This window comes from Oryzias latipes, chromosome 3 (genome assembly GCF_053564925.1).
Source record: "Oryzias latipes strain Hd-rR chromosome 3, Olatipes_Hd-rR_3.1".
Lineage (NCBI taxonomy): Eukaryota > Metazoa > Chordata > Actinopteri > Beloniformes > Adrianichthyidae > Oryzias > Oryzias latipes.
The window spans coordinates 24029284-24049823 of record NC_136239.1 but is presented as its reverse complement, the minus strand read 5'-3'; the positions used below and the strand labels follow the sequence as shown (position 1 = coordinate 24049823).

The following is a 20540-nucleotide window of genomic DNA, read 5'->3' as shown; positions in this document are numbered from 1 at the left end:
TTAAACTAAAAAAAACTCAAACTTAAAAAAGAAATTGTGTCACTGCGGCTATTCTTCAGACCAAACCCTAAAAAGAATAAATGAAATATGCAACAATTTCTGTTCATATTTACAGAAAAGTCTGATCAGGTTTGGCCCAAAAAATAAAAAAACAGTGCAGAATGCCCGACACAACCTCCACAGGAGACGACACTGCTGCTTCCTTTTTCGAGTGTAGAATTTTTACACCAGCAGAAGTCATCCCTTTTTATCCACTGGTTCAGCACAGGCTGATATAATGTACAGGTTGTGCTCCTTTTTATCCTTTTATGTTGGAAAAAGAAGAAAATGTTGTGCTATCCTTTCGACAAGTGAAGATACGTTTTAGAAACGTTTTAGAAAAATGAATAGAATTCTACTTGGATGTGAGAGCATCCCTTTATCCACAACATTGGAGAGAGAAGACAACGCCACGATCAACTTAAACATTGAGCAGATGGTAGAAAAGTTTGTTCTTGTTGTTTTTCTTTAAAAGACTTAAATGTAACAAAATAATCTTCTTGGAGTTTATGTTTAAAATTACAAATAAATAAACTGATAGAAAAAAATTGATCAGGGTATTGAGAAAAAAAGGGGGAAAAAGAGACTGAGCTGACAAAGCCAAAGTGAGTAGTAGTAATGCTTTAAAGTCTCAATCTGATTACATTTTGATCTTTTGCAAAAGTGGTCTTAGTGGTCTTTTAATTATGATTATGCAGCTTTTAGCCAAAATCAAAAAATCGTTGTCGTTTTCTAAGACACAGTTTTTGCAGAGAGGCAGGAGTTCGTCAGAAATTTGCCTCCGAGTTGCGGGCGGGACCGCTGGCGCAGAGTAAGCCTGCCCCCATTTCCTATCATCCATCTTTTTTACACTCTCTCCCACTAGCTTGAAGCCCCTCACAACCCCGACCTAACATTACTGTTGCAACAAAAATGGCGAGAAATATTGGAGCTATCCATCCGTACAGTTTGGAGCCAGAAGCTAACTCAGACAAGGAAAACAACGTACATGGATCTGTTTGTCTACAAGCGGATGCATGAGAATGAAGTGGAGCAGAGAGTGTGTGGCTTGCTGTTGTAGGTCCTACATCACATCTATAAGCTTTTTCCAACTACATTCTTTTGTCTGCTCCTTTTTGGCAACAATTAAAAAAAGAAATAATCAGAAATGCTATTTTAATCTGAATTTTCTTTAAACATGTCTTCCATCATGCATGAGAAAAATGCCACAGGAACATGTTAAAAACAACCCCCCCCCAAAAAAACAATCTTCTTTTGAGAGGGTCTTTATGAATCACAATATCTGTTACCAACACTAGGAGAGCATTGAAAGCGAATGAAATTTCTACATGTCACAGCGTCAATAAACTAAACAATAATGAAAAACAGCACTATTTAAAGTCAGGATAAAAAAGTGTTACGGTCAGAAACAAATAAGTATTTGATAAAGCAATAGTTTTTTTAAATGAAACAAAAAAAGGAAACATTTGATGGTAAATGTCTATAAAGTAATTATAACTATTTAAAAAAAAAAAATCAATGCTGTGACACAGTTGACATCAAAAACAGAACAAACAAGATAAAAAACAACAAACACTGAACCACATCTTTATGGAGAGAATGTGTCCTTCATTAGCTTAGATGCAAAACAGGTTTCCTCTTGCAACATCTCTCAACTTTTGCCCATAACATAAAAAAAGTAAATTGACCCTTTGATTTGTGTGATCATTGTTAGCTCCCGTTGCAACACAAACAACTACTGTTTGGTTCTTAATTACAACTACAATTCATCATTTCTGTAAAACGGAAAAAAAAAACCCTGATGAGAAAAACCCCCCACCAAAGACTCCTGCAGAACCTCTTTTTTTAACAGTTGGTTTAGTCTACACACCATTCTCTACATCTCCAGTACTAGCGTCATGACTTTACATAACAAACCAACCCTCAGACAAGACTTTACAGCCTTGAGGTATTGGCCTCTAACAGATACGATGAGAGGGCTACAAAGGTCCAGCAGGTCTTTTTCTTGTTTGTCTGTAGCCACTCCCTATTTTTTTCACTTGCAAACCTGCAGTTTTCAGTGACATCACTTGGGGCAGTTTAAAAGGCTTCCCACAACCCCTGTGCTGCAGCTACAAAGGCTGTGTCCAACCATTTTCACACGATACTCAAGATACATGGTTTTCACTAAATGCCTGAAACTCTAAAGGAGGCACTGATCCCTTTATTTGAAATACCTAAGGTCATTATGAAAGGTCTTCTCCATGTTTTTTTTTTTACCATCAGGTCTTCAGTTAAGAATTCAGACACTTTAATACATGCTGACATTTTTAGTTTTGGTAATGATAAAATAAATTATAATTTCTTAATTTTTTTGAGAATGAACATTGCAACACCACACACAGTATCTCTAAAGGTCCATGAAAAGAATTTCCATGAAAACAAGAGTCATTATTTGCAATCTGAAATAGGATTTAAGGTCTGGGAGCAGAATATAAATTGATATAACCAATTCAAGAGGTCAAATCAAAAGTTTTGCCATCACAAATACCCTACACATATAAAAAATATGTGGTAATATAAAGCTCCCACAACAGATTTGGTGAAACCTTGGATCAGCAGCCTGTCAATATTTCTAGCAAGAGCCAGATTCATCCTCCACGTGTTGTGGTATGAAGTTGGGGTGGGCGTTGCAGTCGCCCGACTCTGTTCTACCAACTGCCAGCTTTAATTACTTGCAGCTGAGTCCCAGTGTTTGGTATGTATATCAAATACTTTTCCGCCCCCCCTTCCCCATTGTTACCAGTCTCTGTGTACAATAGGCGAACCTGGGACATACTCAAACCAGCCCATGACTCTTCATTCTCAAAGCCCCCCTGTCTCTTCCAGCCTACGTTTAGAGGTACAGGCGGTCCCGATTCCCATAAACAGGGCTTGAAAAACTGGATTCAGGAAACCTGGATGAATCCCTCTGAACCATACAAACACAGAGTGAGGCTGTACCGCTTACTTTCTGCTCTCTGTAAACAAAATCACGGACACGTATGCATGCACATGCACACATAACGCACAAAAACACTCACTGCCACTGCATTTATCCTTTAACTCTGCAGTCTTCTCAGGGTCCTCTGAGTGACTGCACATGCATCAACATGTGCACAGAGTTAGAAACTCTTCCAGTAAACAGATTGCCAACCGCACAGGCAGAAAATATGCACTCTTCTCCAGGGGCAGTGGTCTCGAATCACTGACTGGACTGTTCAGTGTTTCCATAGTCCTTGTGACGTTTTTGGAGACAGAAAACAAAATTCTTTTTTTGGTGAATGTTCATTTCCGTTCAAGCAGACTGAGTGTGACTCTTTATTTACATGCAAAAACAAAGTCTCTTTCACACAAGAGCAAATATAAATAAAATAATAAAAAGAAGCTGGAAAATAAGCGGTATTTACTCACATGGAGCACGTGATGTTTTGATTTGACTCTCAGATTACAGTCGTGTTGTGCCGACCTCTCAGAGCAAAACCTTTCATTTTCCAGCCATCTGTGATAAAAACAGCTTAAAAAGCGGACCAAAATCATTCACACTGACACCATGTGGTTAGTTCGGATCACTTCTGCTCAGGCCGTCCTGCAAATCAACTTGTCAACTTGTTTCTTCACACACATAGACATCAAACGGACACTTGTCATCAAAGCTTCCAGGTTGACATGTTGCATAATGCTAAATATATTATCTTCTCATTATTTCAACAAGCTCGGTGGTGCTGCAGGCTAAAAGGAGAGAGGGGGGGGGGGGGGGGGTAAAAAGAAGGGACTCACCATGTGAATGGCAGAACTTACGCTCCCATTCATTTCTCTCACATTCCTGCTGCTTGCTTCTACTAGCCCTGGCACCTGGGGCGTGGCACTGGTTTTTGGCTGAGTGACTGACTTAACTCCCCTTTGCCCCCCTCCCCTCCCCCCTTTCTGCTCCACCCACTTCTCTCCCCTGTCTTGTTTATTATTCTCCAGACCCTTTTTTTCTGTGCTACATCTTGTTCAACAGGTTAGTGGTATTGCCATGTGGAATTCTGTCAAGCAGAAACACAACTGCTTCTGTTGCTGGAGAGTTCTGGCTCCAATGCTTGCACCGTATGAATTGACTATATTAAGCAAAATATAGAAAATGGGATTAAGAGCAGAAGATTAAGATTGTTCTAATAGAGCATTTAGATACTATTCCAAGAAAAGAAAAAAAAAAAAAAAACACAGTGAGGGGGGAAAGTACCAGCAGCAAACCATGTGCAACAACCCTGAAATGTTTACAGCCAAGCCTACACGAGGGCTGCCACTGGCTCCATAGCAACACAGATCAGGGGATGAGTCTTTTGAGCCTCTATGTCCCTCATGACCCAAGACAAGTAAAGTGAAGAGATGAAGACAGTGTTTTTCTAAAACAAGCACAAAGTAAGCAACAAGAAAACAGAACTCGCCGGGATGATCCGGAACATCTCTAAAAAGAAATGTCACGGTTGTTAGTCTCTTTTTGCTATCAGTGTAGGTTAAAGCAAAATGTTTTAAAATAACTACTAAGGAACTGGGACAATAGTAACCACAACTAAATAATCAAACAAGAAAAGTAAAAAATAGCTCTAACATAGCTGGTAGTATGTTGAATTGGTCCAAAAAAGCCATTCTCAAGGTCTATTTTACAGTGCACGTTTTTACTGTAAAAGTTTAATGGAACCACTGAAAAAGGGTTGTTAAGTGTTGTGTGTTATATATATATGTGTGTGTGTGAGTGTGTGTGTGTGTGTGTGTGTGTGTGTGTGTGTGTGTGTGTGTGTTTACAAGGTTGGCATACATTTTTAATTATTTCAAAGTCCAAGGTTAATATATGATCCTTCTTTATCAAGTATAGCATTAAAAACTTTAAGGTTGACTATACAACAGTGTAAAAACATTCCAAAATATACTATGTAGTAGGCCTGATTCCTCTTTTTTTAAATTATTTTACCAAATATAGATATATTTTTCCAAAAACAAACAAGTCCAACCTATATTCTATCAGAAAAAATATTGTTAAAACCACCTAAAAATGTATAATATTAACAAAAATGTCTAATGTTTAATTATGCAAACTGCATATTACAAACTTTACCATACTAGTTTAATAGTATATAAAGGTAATGCAACGGTTTACTTTTCCCATCATTTGATTTGATTTCTGATTTGTGTTTTACAAAACAACAAAATACTAAAAATGGGGAATAATCTATCATTTATTTGCTAAAAACAAGAAACAATGAAGAAAACCATTCAGTTGGTTTATACCAAGCCTGGTGCAATGTAGTAATAGAATAAATACTAATTTCTTCTTAAATTTAGAACAACACATGTATGATGCTCACCACATAAACATACTGGTGTGCAGCAGGGATGCAATGATTACCTTTCAACATAATTTGATTTAATTGTGCAACATACAGCTTGAATTGTGATTGTGGCATAGTAATATAGGACTACTCTTGTAGATTTACTGTAGAGTACAAGAAGGGTGTGTCAACACGATGCAAAACAACAACAACAAAACATGGCATGTGCATTTGTTTAAGGTAAAACTTCCTTTAAGTAGGCCTACTTATGTGGTTAAAAACATTTTCTCTCCAACAAAACCAATGTTTTAGAAGTCAAACTAATAAACTTAAGGGGAAAGTTTAATTAACTAATTCAGCTTTTTATTAAACTTTGCTATGAGCGTGCTATTTCCTAAGTATGATCGAATATCTTTCAGATTTTTTTGCATAAACAAACGCATATCCCGCTTTGTCATACTACAACAAGTGAGTATGGGAACCAACTTGCTTAACTTTCACAACGCTTGACAGCATGCCAAAACTATGCCAAGAGATTTTATCAGACATGATGACTCAAGAATGTTGCATGAACAGCCAACAGTACAATAGCTGCAGCCACAGCCTGAGTCACAATATTGCACTCAGACTGCGTTATGACACCAAGAGCAAAATGTATTTCTGATAAAGAAACAGATGTAAATGACAAAATAACAAGTCAAAACACGTAGCTGTATCTGTGCGCTCTGTGTGCACGTACATGTTAAGGTTTTTTCATTACATGAAATGACAAAATTCCAAAGGCCTAATTCTTCGGAAAACCCAAACTTTTGTAACATTATTTAAAAAATATAACATATTTATCTGGACAGCTTAAGGGGCCGGGTTTATAAGTAGCCGACCCAAAAAGGAAGAATTAAACAGAGAAAAATTACAGGATTATGGTGAACAAAAGTATAGATAACAGTCTGCAACAGTTATGTTTTTGCACTCCTCAAAATATGTACAGTATACATTACAAACCGTACAAATTTCTATTACATAAAGGTTTTCTGCTGCTAAACATTGGATTATGTCCAAATCACCCATTACCCTGTTATTTGTTTTGTACCATCACTGAATTATTAGAAGAATTACATATTTGCAGATTGGTCGTTATGCTTTTACCAGACCATTCGACTAAATCCTTATTTTGCTAGTTTTTTTTGTTTTTACTTACTGAGTACCTTTAGACGACATAATTCGCATTGTTACCACAGTTAAACAACATTCTTCTTATCATGACAATCATAATGTTGAAGGTGAGGAGCCCGTCATTTTTATGAGACACAAATGCACCTTTTTGAAGCAAAATACCGCTCCCACTGCAGAATGCACAAATACTCTTGTTTCAAGAGAAATGTCTTATTTTCTGTCTTTCAAGAAAAATAATCTTATCTTGAGAAGTTTTTAAACAGCAAAATAATTTTAGTTTGAGAAAACGTGTTTGAGTGACTAGAATTTGTGGATTTATTTCTAAGGGGTCTGTTTTTGCACTGCACAAACTTTTAAAATATTATTATCGGAATCTAGGCTGATTCCTTAGTGAGTTTTTATAAACCGCATTGTTCAGGTTTGTAACATTTTGATTACATTTTATTGATCATTTCCAAAAAGGGGAAAATAAGAATAAAACTGATGCGATGATACAGATTTATTGGGTAAAAATCATTAAAATCCTAAACACACATATATGTCCCCAAAACACCGCCCTCTTTCACATGGAATATGTGTCGTGGATTTTTAATGAGTTTTTTTTAAGTTTCTTCCTTTGTGCATCACTCGTGAGTCTTCCTTTTAGCAACTAATTCAGCCGTGAAAAGCAACAAAATTCACCTGTACCGGGAACCTGAATGAGAATTTCCCTGACTTCTGGACTGCAGAAAAAAAATGAACTTGTTCTAATAAAAAAAAACAAAAGCCAGGCACAAGTATCACAGCGCATGTGACCTTTAAACACTATCTCACCATTGCATGGCAAATGCCGACAGTAATCTTTTTAATTCCAGAACAGAGTGTGCTCCAGGTGCTGTGCCATTCCAAATGTGCTCGCCCAACTTATTTTTGGTACACCACGTATCTGCTTCAGGGCAGCTAATCCCAAAAAGACAATGGCAAAAACTACAGAGGTCGGACTTGCTATGAAAAAATGACTCCTCCGTTTTCTGATAAAATTATGCAATCCACTGTACCTAACCACTCAGGTAAGTTAAGTTCACTAAAGCCCTGAGTTTAGCAGAGCTTTAGTGAAACATAGGATTAGAAAACTTCCCATAGTAAAAGGAGCAACATCAACAAGTAATGAGATGATTGTTTAGAGGAGAGAAAATAAGCAGCCACCAAATTGAAAAAAACCTATGTTTGTAGGTAAACAACATTGAAAGAAAATTTCAAAACACGCCAAACATTTTGAATCAAGTCTAAAAGTATTTGCCTGTTTTCCTCTGAATAAAAAATACACTCCTGCATGTGTATACATATTCATAAAAACCCATTTGTAATAAAACAGCAACAGCAGGCCCAACAAACGTCTTTCTGTCTGCTTTGCAGGAAAGACAGACTGAGGTAACAGGAAGAAGCCAGAGCAACATTGGACGCAAGCACTCATGGGCAACGTGACATCACTTAAACTAGCTACAAAAACATGTATAAGTGTATTAATGTAAGAGCTGCACTGCTACAAAACAATCTACACAATTTAAGGAGCATCACCACAATAAAATAAAGAAAAACAAAAAGCTGGGGGAATAAATAGAGGACTTTAAGGATTATAACCAGTATGATCGCAGACCGAAATGTGCGCCTTAGATATTAGGACAAAAAATAAATAGGAAGTGCAGTTCAGTGGGTAATACATCTAAGATTATTTATTTAAAAAAAAAAGGTTCAAAATCAGGGATTGATTGGCAGAACGATGTGGGGTTCACTGTCTTGGACAAGGAATGTGCAGACATGTACGTACAGGTAGGTGATGGAGGTATAGGACAGAGCTGCTACTATTCGGACCTGTGATTTTTATTCAAGTGAGTTGGATTGCAACCACTCAATGATTAGAGTTTAAACAACAACATTCATCGATATCTATCACAGCAGGCTCTGTGTGTGAGGGGCCATTCTATCACTGGGCCCCAGAAATAGAGTAATAGGTTCAGTCTGTCACTCCACACAAATCCGTACCGGGAAAGACTTGAAAAATGAAGCTTATGAAGGGAAATGATAGTGCTTCTATTATTACTAATAAAAAAAGTTAATAGAAAAATGTGTGTCCCCTTACTAGCAGGACAGATGTCCCAGTCCCGTCCAGCAGACAGTCTCTGAGACCATCCTCCCCAACGCTGCCACACCCCAAAAAAAAACCCCGGCCAGCATGTTACGTTTTCTGACATCCAAATCCTATTTTGCAATCAAGCAGCAACAAGTTTGTCTTGACCCCACCCAACAACACCCAACACCCAAATATCAGGAGAAGCTCAGCTCCTGCTTCTAAACTCCGCTGGGAGAGACTTACAAAAGAAGATAAATGATATCTCAATTCTCACAGATTTAGGCCACTTTTTTTTGCACAGGGAAGCCACAGGTGGTGCAGGGTCCACTTTCAATCTAATAAACCTCATTTGAAAATAGCCACAAATGGAAGTGAAGCTGCTTGGAAAAGCAAATCGCCAACTATAATAATATTAAAGAAAAAACAAAAAGGCATTTGATCATCGACAAGAGTTCACCAACAAAGACTGAGTCCAGAGGGACCCAGTTATTCACAAAACAAAGGAACAATTGAGAATAAGAATGTGGAAACCAAACACGATTTTTTTGTAAACTGAGAAGACTTTCAAAACAATCAGCGCTACATACAAAAACAACCGCTGGGTCCGCTCGGGCCTTACAAAATTCCTCTGTTGTGTCGGAGCTCATCTATACTGCCCGTCCGTCCCTCGTTATGCAAATCCCCTTTTCTGTTTCAACTTTTCATTTTAAAACACTTGTGACGACGTGTTGTTGGGTTAAATGAAGCCAAGACCCTTAGTTATTATTACTTAAGGAGATTTGCTGTGAAGTCTAACTGAGGATTTGGGAGGTCTGCTGATTAGTTGAGCAAAAAACACGCAGTCTGGGAAAACAGAAGAATTATGAAACAGCAAAGCTGTTCTGGGCTTTAAAGGACTGTAATAACAAAAATAAATAAAAGAAGAAATCCTTTTGGTGGGATCATAAGTAAATATTAAACCTCCTCTTTTAAAAGAATACACATCTGTAACCCTTACAAGAACGCTGTATACACCATTCAGTCTCGTGTGCTTCAACATATTTTTTCCAACGTTGCTAAAGGCAAGGGAAGGAGAAAATCTGTGGAGTCACTCTTATTTTTATTTTTTTTTCTGAGCAGGTTTAAGCTTGTTGAGATAGTATGAACGTCAGCATTCCAGCTGACAAAGTCTAATTAGGCACGTTTGACGAAAAAAAAGAAGAAAAAAGTCCCCTCTTGCCAAATTCTGTAACATGACGGAGCAACAACTATGAGGCAATAACCCAGATCAAAACAAGACAAAAATGTCAAACTTTTCTTCAAACTGCTGCAGACAAACTGATGTGGAAACTATTTAGTAGCTTTTATGTTTAGCTTCTCTAGTCTTAACTTGTCCGCAGCCAAACACTTCCACTGTGTGCGGGGAGTGAAAGCAAACGTGACCTTTGGTTTGAAAATCCAGCCCCACCACAGCAACTCAACACAAAGTTAAAACAGAGAAAAAGAAGGAAAATGGGATGAATGCATTAAACATTTTGATTTAGCTACTTAAGAGTAATAAGGTAAATGTAATACAACTTAATTACAGGCTGGGGTTTTAAAAGGCTTTAAGAACAACATAATGCTCAATCAATGACAAAAACGGAGCCACTCAAGCCTAAAGAATTTGAAAAAGTTTTGTTTCCCTAATCTAATGTGAAATATTAAGAATGTGCAGAATTACAACAGGAGTACGAGCAGCCACCTTTACTGGTTTGCTCATACATGTCTGGGATTATTTTGTTGCATTTAGCCCCTTTTGCAATGTTGGATTTTTTAAAGGCTTTTTTTATACCCGACCTGAGTTTACATAGTGAGAGAAAGTCCAAACAATGACAGGAACTCAGACGCTTCAATACTGCAAGTTTGGTCCAGTCCTGCCAGTCAGTCCAGAAAACAGCAAATGACTCAATGGAAAAAAGAAAAGAAAAACAAAAACAGACAGGACACTGAAACATCTGAGCTATAACAAGTACAGCCTAAAGTCAAAAGTGCTTTGAATTTTTGAAAGCTTTAAAATTACTTCCAAGCAAGCCCTGTCCTTTGACACGTGGATCCATTCATCATTTCTTGTCTCATAAAGAAGAACTTATCAACATACTGTGATGACAATAAAACATCGTTTTGTTTAAAGCCTTAGGATCTCAACACATACTGGAAATGATCTGCAGGAACAGATTAGCAAAAACAGCAACTCCTTTGACTGAAGAGTACAACTTTAAATGTTTGCTGACCTAAAGAAATATTTACTAGGAGTGCAAATTAAATCTTCTGCACCATTTGGAAAACCAAAAAGCTGCTCAATAAACACCATTGGTCCTGTCTAGAATCAAAACTTCTTTGCATTCTTCACTGTTTTAATGTTTTCTACAGGGCAAATAGACTTCCCTGGATCTAAAATGTCCTTGTTCTTAATAAAACGTTTCATAGATAATTGGACTCGAATGATCTTTTTCTTATTTTAGTTCAGAAAATACCCTGGCAAAACAGCATCTTGTATGGACGCATAATGAGTTTCTGACATCCTAACCGCGGTGTCTCCGGTGCCAGTGGAAAAACTGTGGCTAGCCAAGACACACCACTCTTAATATTTAATGTCCAACTTCAGAATCATCTTGCTCTGAGGTGAAGCACAAGGGGTGGCTGTTGGAACTCGCAGGGGCTTTTGGCTTTTTATACAAGTGTGGGAAATCTCTCACCAGGTTAACACGAGCAAAACCACTGGACGTCACGGGCATCCTCACTTCCGACTATAGGCTGGCACTGTGTCCACAATCAGGCACAGAAAATAACTAATGGAGCTTTTTTTCTCTTCTACATGCAAGATGTGAAAACCATGATGCATTCAATTCTGTGCTGGGACACAACATTACTGTTAAGCCAAAACAAACACTGCAGAATTGAGCAAAAACAAGACTACATGAATGGTTTGGACACACCTGACACCCAGCACTTCAGCAGCATTTGTGTAGAAAATAAGCTGAAACTGCAGCACCTATTGCATAAACTCTGTTAAAGGACTAATCTACAACAGACCGAGGAGACAAAGGTCTCTCTTTCTTCTTTTAAAAAGTTTAAACGTTTGTGGCAGCAGGGAAAAAAACTGTCAATCCTAACATTTTTAATACTTTTGGAGGGTGTTCATGGTAGATCATAAAAAATGATGAAAGTTCTCAGTAGCACACACACAAAAAACAATAAAGTTGCATATTTACCAATAAATGCACATAACCAGCCCAACATTCTTTGTTTGACTAAGAATGCAGCCTGAATGAATGCTAAATAATAAAAAGCATGACGGATAACAGCCTAAGATTGTGGCTAGTTTTAACAGTTTATTTATCAGTTTACTCTTTATTTTTATCATTGTTGGCTTTTTTGCATTGCAGCTTTCTCAGTACTTCATTTTAATGTTAATTCTTAAATCTGTCTATTTAAAAAACTAAACAAGCCAATGATGTAAGCTTTTGTTTTCAAGTACAGAGATCCACAAATGAACTATCATTCTAAATTGCTATAAGCATTTTTAGAAAAAGAATTTTGAAGAAAAGAAAAAAAAAGAAAATTCCAAAATGTAAGCATGCAAGTGTTTAGAGTTTAGAGCTCACGTGTCACTCAAGAAGGACTCTAAAATATCAGGTTCAGGTGCTTCAACAGGTTAAACCACTTAAAGATTGATTTTCTGCCGCCAAAACAAAGTCACAAGTGTGCAGTAAATACCAGAGGAGGTGATATTTTGACCTGACCACAATTAAACTTCTTACTGAAGTTTGGTTAGTGTTAATGATTAATTACACAGATTTAACTAAAAGATAAGGGTCCAAACACACACGTTCAAATCAACACTTTTTTTTCCCCCACATGCAGAATTAGCCTGCCCGCTTTGATAGTGCCGGAATGCTTCATGTGACAGATATTTAAAGGTATATGAACTGCATTTACTCTGCACATTTCTTGCACCGTTGACCTCACAAGTGTCTACCTCAGTGTTCTCTTCAAGCCACAAATACACTGCTTTTGTAAGCATATCTTCTTTTCTGCCCACTAACACACAGACATTTATCTATGTGAGCTGTACGTGTGTCCACGATCAGTTGATCCGTAACCCTAACGCCCAATCATGTAATCCTGACCAATAGTCTAAAAGAGAACATTCCTCTGAATTAGGACAAGACGTTGGTGCCAGAAAGGGATTGAAACAGACAATATCATAACTAAGAAGAAGTTAAGTGGACAACATCTGCCAGCAGTAAGAAAAACAAAGGGAAAACCCTGAGCTCAAAATTCCAATATAAATAGGACTTAATCTTGTGATTAACAGCTTTTATAAAGTAAATAGCAACAGGACCTCTGGTAAAAAGAGGACAAATGAGCTATAAATCCAACTGCTGACATTTTTTTTCAAAAGTATCGTGCTATTTATACTCTGTTTTAATGAGCTTAGTCAGGCATCAGCTCCAAGTGCCTCTTAAGTGAAGTTAATAAGAGATTCACATTATATTGGATTTTATTTCTGATGTAAACATTCAATTCTGGTAAAAATTCAAGCCAAAGCGTAGCTATAAAGTGTGGCAGGAGCCACACAAGACCCTGATGGAGCCAATACAATTATGGCTCAATTTTGTCTCATTGGGATTCAGCAGTCAGAAAGAAAATTCTCTCAGTCAAAAGAAAGGCTGCTGTGCTCAGATAAAAGCTCCACCGCCCAATGCATGCTGAGATCCCAACCAGAGCTGGGCACAGCCCACAAAAGGTGCAGAACAAGAAGTGAGAACACATTTATGACCCGAAATAAAAAATACTGATCATTGGTTATAGTCCCGAAGAATTGAGGTGTATTTCCCTGTGCTGCTCAAAGCGTTCTTCAACCTTTTGAACCCATATAAACAAGCCCGCATTACAGTGAACAAAAAAATGTGCTTGACTGAAGATGTTCAGCTTTTTTCGTTTTCATGCATCGCTGGTTTCATATTTGTTTGTTTAGGTTTTTATTATTTTTTGGGATAGACAAACTAATTTACGCTCAAGGCAGGATTATTTAGCCATGTATGAGTTAAATATTGTGTCAGAATTATAATGACAACCTTTTATCAAAAATAGAAAAAAAGTATTATGGAATACAGATCCATATTTGTTCATGTAGGTCAGCACTATCAGAGCAAAACAGCTGAGTGAAAGTCTGAAGTATATGGAGCAGGTTTGGGTTACTGTGTAACAAACTGAAATGCTCCAAATAGCTTTTCAGAGTTGCAACAAATATCGGAGCTGCTTTGTAACACACAATTAATGTCCAAAAAGTTCTTCCCATGATTCTCTTTTTCCAATCATTGCATATCAACAAGTTTTCGAGGGAGTCCAGTATTTCAGTGCATACCTCTAAGTTTGCTTAACACAGCAGAGTCAATATTAATAGAGTGCTATTTAAAGCCAGGTTTATACACAGGCAAGACACAGTTAATTACTGACAAAGCCTTGATGTGTGTCAATAAAAAAAATGTAAAGAAAAAAACCTATGCTGAAGTCTGAGGACTCACAATGGTAAAACAAACTCACTACTACTGATGCAGAGCCGCAACACTGCTCATCTTCACAGTGAGACAGCTTGAAAGATATTTTTATTGCATCCATTATCCCAAAATCCCATTCTGACCACAAAACACAGAAGAAAAAAATGCCCTTTTACCCTGAACTGCCATTGTTAAGGTGGGTTGTTTTCCTTGCTACTCCCTGGACGACCCTCATGCTAAAAATATGATGTTCTCGTCCAGATGAGACTGCCCAGATTAAAACATAAATGTGAAACAACTGTAGAACAGGCGATAACAGGACGAAACACTATACAGCTTAACGTATGGTCGATTTACAAAAATAAACTACCGGTATATAATTAAAGTCCCTCTCCGATAAAATGTTTTGAGCATTTGATTCATATGTGAATTTCTGTGTGAATAGCTGTCAATCAAACTGTCGCAAAGACGCTTTGTTTGAATTAATGAGCCGTTGTGATGTCACAACGCCCCAGGAGCGCAAAAACATTGCACATTGATTATATAAGGCTAGTATGCAGCACCAAGGGCTACCAGAAGCTCAGAACAAGAGTCATTAGCGATACGCAAATTATCGGGGGATACAATGACTCCTTTAAAAGCAATATTACCAGACAGTGAGGCAGTGTATGTTCCTATTTTGGTGCCATGAAAAACTGCAGAGTCAAAACAGGTAAAAATGCTGTGAGGCACTTGGACGGTTCATCCAAACACTTTCCGATTGCTGTGATAAAAGTAGCAGTCAGGATATTTCTCCAAAGGGTTTAACTGCCAAGAGTAGGGCTGCACGATATGAGGAAAACTTGCGATATGCGATATTAGTGATCAATATTGCGATAAAGATAAATTTGCGGTAAATAAACAAATAGAAAAATAAACAAAAACATCATTCCCATTTCACTGCAACAGTTTAAAAATTATACTCCAAATGACCCTCATCGACATGGGGGACAAACGTCAGGGTGGCTAACCCTGGTCCTCAAGAGCCTCAACCCTGTCTGTTTTCCAATTCTCCCTAGACTGCTCGATAATGATAACCAAAATCAGGTGTGTTCAGTCAATCAGGATGTGAAATCACTTGAGTCAGCCAATCAACAGCAAGCTGGTTAAGGAGAGCTGGAAAACAGGCAGGGTTGAGGCTCTTCAGGACCAGGGTTAACATAATAGGCCTCCATCTGATTGGTCAACAATGGGAAGGCGTCCATCTGATTGGTCAAAGCATAAAGGGATTTATTTGATTCGTTAAATGCTTCAAGCTGCTAGAAGATTATTTTAACACATTTTGGGTTTGCGATTTATTGCGATATTCGTCGATAACGATAAATTTGCGGTATATTGTGCAGGCCTAACCAAGAGCAAGGCTTGACAGATCCCTGACAGGTCCCTGAAGCTTCAGAGATCCTTGGATCACACTTGAAGGTACAATATTTCATTGACATGCCCTTTTTTGTTTTGTCGGTTCGTCTATCAAACAGGACCCGTTCCTACTCCAATCACAACGATTAGGGTGAAGTATTGCAAAGTCATAGAATGGGCTATTTGACACAGCAGTGAGGGGCAACATAAACGATACAAAGTAAATATTTCAGAAAGGTCTTTTTAGTAGCGCTTGTTTGCTGCAACGTCTTTCTGACTATCCTTTTGTGTTTGTTGCTACAATCAGATCATTCATTCCTTCAATACAACACACTGGGGAGGGGAGTAGAATCATGTCATAGTTAAAAGGTTTAGATTACTGACCAGAGAATGGAAACTAGTCCCACTGAGCTTCACACAGAACCCCAGAATGTTAAAATTAGCATGCCACACCATCATCACTAAATATAGCCGAAGAACCTCTGCTGCCGTGATGTGTTGGGGGGGCTAGTTTTCATGGAGCCATACAGACGATTTATTTATTGGTTAACTTGTTGTATACACACTCAGACAGGATAATCTATGTCCCACTGATTCTGAAGCAGTCTCTGTGGGTTTACGTAACACCAGTTAATCAGATCAGTCTGGTGGCGTTTCCATGATCATCCTGAGCCTCAGGGCTAAAACTGGACTCTTAAGGAGATGGCTGGCAACAAGCGTCAAACCATGGTAACAGTCTCCACCAGCAGATATTCGAAAGTCAGCATAATCGAGAAGAGGCAATAATTATTTGAACCTCTACTGACAGCAACAGAGATAAAACAATAATCAAACATTTAGAATGAACAAAGATCAAAACAAGCACAGCACATGGGTGACTGCTTGATTATGTACATTTTCCAACAAAGAGGTAGTGCGATCCTCAGGCCTGTCAAAACATCAACACATCTCCGGGCAAGATTAAACGAGACAGATGAATAGCTAAAAAAAATTTATGAAAGATGTATAAAAGTGTGGTTTAATATGTTAGACGGAACCCCTTGCCCTGGGAAAGCTCAACTCTTGGAGCATAAATGTGAATCCGAGATCTAGCAATCTATGATGTCATTTCCAAACATTGACTGGGTGTGGTTGTTAGGAAATCCCAAACTTGTGTATTTGCAAGGTTTTGGATTTGGTATGTTTTCTGCACCATCTGCTTATTTGATACTGTTGTTAGTAACTACGTTTACAAAGACTAGACCAACAGATAACTGATAGTAGCGCCCCCAGACTACTTTATTTAAAGGAAACTATTACAGCAGTATCAAATGTCAAGGTGTGCACCTGTCGCTCTATAGCCTAGTTTCATTCACAACCTTTCAATGGTAAGGATTTTGCAAAATCTTTCAAAGGCATTTTAGGAAATTTGGTGAAAAAGACATTTAAAATATCACAATTAAATAGTCATTTTGTACAGTGATATTTCTTTGATCCTTTAGGGGTCACCAAGGGGACTCACGCCCTTCTAATCATCCACACCAACCTGTTCACAAGCTCCAACCAGCCATACTGCATATCTATTCAATATACTTTACTATCATTAAGAAAAAACACTTCAACAAATATGCACAAATGTTTCAAAATAAAAGTATCAGTGCTCCAATACTAAACTTGGTTGATTTTTAGAGTCACACCATCACGATTCGATCAAATGTCTCTTTTTAATGTACATTAGAAGAACTTTTTTTTTTCTTTATAAAAAAGCATTGTCATATAATTTTGATTTAAATTGAACCAAGGCTAAACTTTCACTCTTAAAATGACGTGACACTCACATTTACGTAGAAAATGGAAGCAATAAAATAAATTGTTTTAAAGTCTGCATTCTGCAACTGCATTTTCCATGGATATCTTCAATCATTTAATGAGACCAGTAAATGTTGAATTATTTTAATGTATTCTATATGATGGAGTTTCAAACAGTTGTATGTTTACAAAGACATTTAAACGGAGTATTTTGGAAAAGGCGTGGCAGAGCTGAATAATGCGGTTTTTCATCCTTGCACCTGGTGTTGTGAGTTGAGTGGAGTTCAGTTTGTCTATCTACAGGTTGCCTGAGGCTCCCTCGCTGATGATTACACAGTTAATGTTAATGGTCACACTAGCGCCACTGTGGCAGCGCTGGGCTGCATACATATGAGTGCATGTGCGGGGGCGTGGGGGCATTGACTGTCTATTCAAACAAGCCATAGAAAATAGATAGCGCTGTTTTTTTTTTTTTTTTTTTACGTTAGGGAGATAGTAAACAGGTCTGACCGGTGCGCACGCGGCATCTGAGAGCATCATTTTACAATGAGTTTCAGCTTTAAACATTAAAAAAAACTAGCTACGGATTATAGACAGGCATGTGACAGGAGGAGGTAGTTTGACAGACACCAGGAGGTTGAACGCTGCCGCGCATGAGCACAGTTTTGCCACTAAGTTGTAGGAAAACCATTGTTTTAAAGCAACAGGTAAAAGTGTAAAGACACTGAGTGAAGTGTTTACCTTTAGAGTACAAAGTACTGGGGGAATTCAGGTCGAGGTCCCCGTTGAAGAGGGAGATAAAGTCAGAGGGCATCGCAATCCCTCAGACTGAAGAAACCGGACACCTTCTTCAGTCACAGCACGCGTCACGCGGAGCTCTTCCAGTTTCTGTCTGACGACTAAAATGTTTCAAAGTTGCGCTGAGCACCTCAAACGCAAACATAAAGACGCTGTCGATACTGTTGGCCAACTGTCTCTTTTGCCACTAGGCTGGTGAGTCCCCCTTCGATCAGCTACGGCTCATGTTTGTTGTCAGCCGCCGATCTGAGTTACGCCCACACCGATGACGTCACACGCACACCCTACGTGGAGATCATTTATAACCAGACAAATTTGATAAAAACTCAAATTTATCCACATTTTAATTTAACCTGGAAAAACATCTTATTTGGTTACATTAATTATGATAAGACATTTTTTATCTCAATTTTATTTAATAAATCTTCTAATTTTATTAACCAAGTATTATATTCACAAATCTAAATTCAGCAATAAAGCTCCTAATTTTCTTGATTTACTAACCCAAGTTAGATGTTACTTACATTCCATTTCCCCCAGTACAAACAAAAAAGCTATTAAAACGTATCACCTTGCTCAGCTGTATAATTTAGTGTAAGTTTATTTTTTTGCTTGTATATCCCCTGGCGTTTATTTTGAACATTTGATGTACAGTTTATTGTTCCTTGTTCTTTTGCTGTATGTCACTTTTGTTCTGCATCAATAAAAAAAAAAAAAATAAATAAATTATAACCAGAGCCTCACAAATTCACAGCTCATCAGGTATTTCTTTTTGTTATTGTTTGTTTTTTCTTATTACTATTTTTGTGTGTGCATATTTTAGGATATATTTTTATGGAAAGGCATGTTTAAACTTATTTTTAAATAAAAAACATTTAAAATAGCAGTTTTTTAAAACCAAAACAAACACCTTTGGTGTTCGAAACTTTTTAAATTCTATTTTTTTTTTAAATTTCAGATATAGAATTGAAAGTCTTTCTTGGGTTTCTTTATGCATATTTTTTTGTTTTGTTTTCAACTTGAATATTGCTTATACCCACTCCAATGAAAATTATGGTTTGGGTATTTTTTGCATGTTTTTGTAGCATTTTTTATCATGATGGAGGACGTATGTTAAGAAAATTAAGATTCAAATTATTTCTTTATTTAAATCGTTTTGAATCAGGTGCAGACACAAAAAATCCTGTTGGAAAAAACCTATAACACTGGCGTAGAAGCTACAATTGGCAGGCCACAAGCTCCACTCGGATGCATCCACTTGTAGACATATAGATCCATGTACGTCTGTTTTCCTCATATGAGCTGGCATCTAACTCAAAACTGAGGGCTGGATAGCTCCAATATTGTCCACCATTTTTGTCGCAGCAGTGATGTTAGGTTGAGACTGTGAGGGGCCGTAAGCTTGCGGGAGAGTGTGTAAACAGAAGGATGTTGGGAAAGGGTTACCCCGTGCCAAAAATCCTGTGCACAACTCAGAGGCAAATTTTTAATGAACTACTTCCACTCTGCAGAAACTATGTCCCAGAAAACAATGTTTTTTGTTTTGTTTTTTTTAATTTTGGCTAAAAACAGCATAATCATAATTAAAAGACCAGTGGGAACAATTTAAAATTAGGTCAAATGATGATCAGAATGGGACTCTAATGCCAAAGTTCCATTATTGTTGCGTATTATTAAAATAGAAAACCAAAAAAAGAGTATCAGCGGTTGAAATATCAACAATCTACTGATTTTTGTTTTTTATTTGGATCTGTGCTACTTTTATCTAACTTTTTTCATTGTAATTTTTTAAAGTTCAGTTTTAATCTTTTACTAAGAATTTCAGTTTTAGTTGCAAAAATTGAACTAAGCATATTTTTATGATTATGAATCAAACCATAATTGTAAAGGAAAGGGGATGAGCATGTATAATTTTAACACTGCATTAAAATGCATTTTTTTCATCAACAGTTTGTGGACTTCAAAGTAAATTTGTTTATGTAAGCAGAAAAATAAAAATAAAATTCAAGGCAAATAGTGATAAATTAAAATAAAGGCATTAGTTGGTAGTGCATAGAACACAAATGAAAAGTAAAATGTACAACGTGAATGTGTTATGAAAGGAACTTATGCTTTAAAATGTTTCATATTTTATATGCTTGTGATAAAAAATTAAATGAGAATTGTGGTTTTGTGTCCATGGCTGTTCTGCCATTATCCATCCATCTTTCAAATTCTGCCATCTGTCCAAGCTTCTGCTGACCACAGATTTTTTTTTTCCTTACCGTTGATGTAATTTAAATAAACATACAAGTTTCAAATACAGCCCAAACCGGCTAAATTGCTGCTAAGCCTCTACACCTAAACAAACCAACAGTAGTGCTTTGCTGCTGTTGTCTG

The 20540-nt window shown here is 37.3% G+C and overlaps 1 protein-coding gene across 11 annotated transcripts in view; it reads right to left on the bottom strand.

Annotated features, from left to right (window-relative positions):
- nfat5b (nuclear factor of activated T cells 5b) overlaps positions 1-18420 on the bottom strand; it is a 33751-nt gene extending 15331 nt beyond the window's left edge. For 4 of the 11 annotated variants that reach the window (XM_011489068.4, XM_011489069.4, XM_011489073.4 and 1 more), the window contains exon 1: positions 18105-18409. In XM_011489068.4, coding sequence (XP_011487370.1) covers positions 18105-18177 — 73 coding nt within the window. In that variant the 5' untranslated portion in view covers positions 18178-18409. Of the gene's footprint in view, positions 1-3471; positions 3599-3837; positions 3929-18104 lie in introns of those variants that run through there. The other 7 variants (XM_011489087.4, XM_078944471.1, XM_078944472.1 and 4 more) reach the window with 5 other exon arrangements.
- Positions 18421-20540: the final 2120 nt, after the last annotated feature.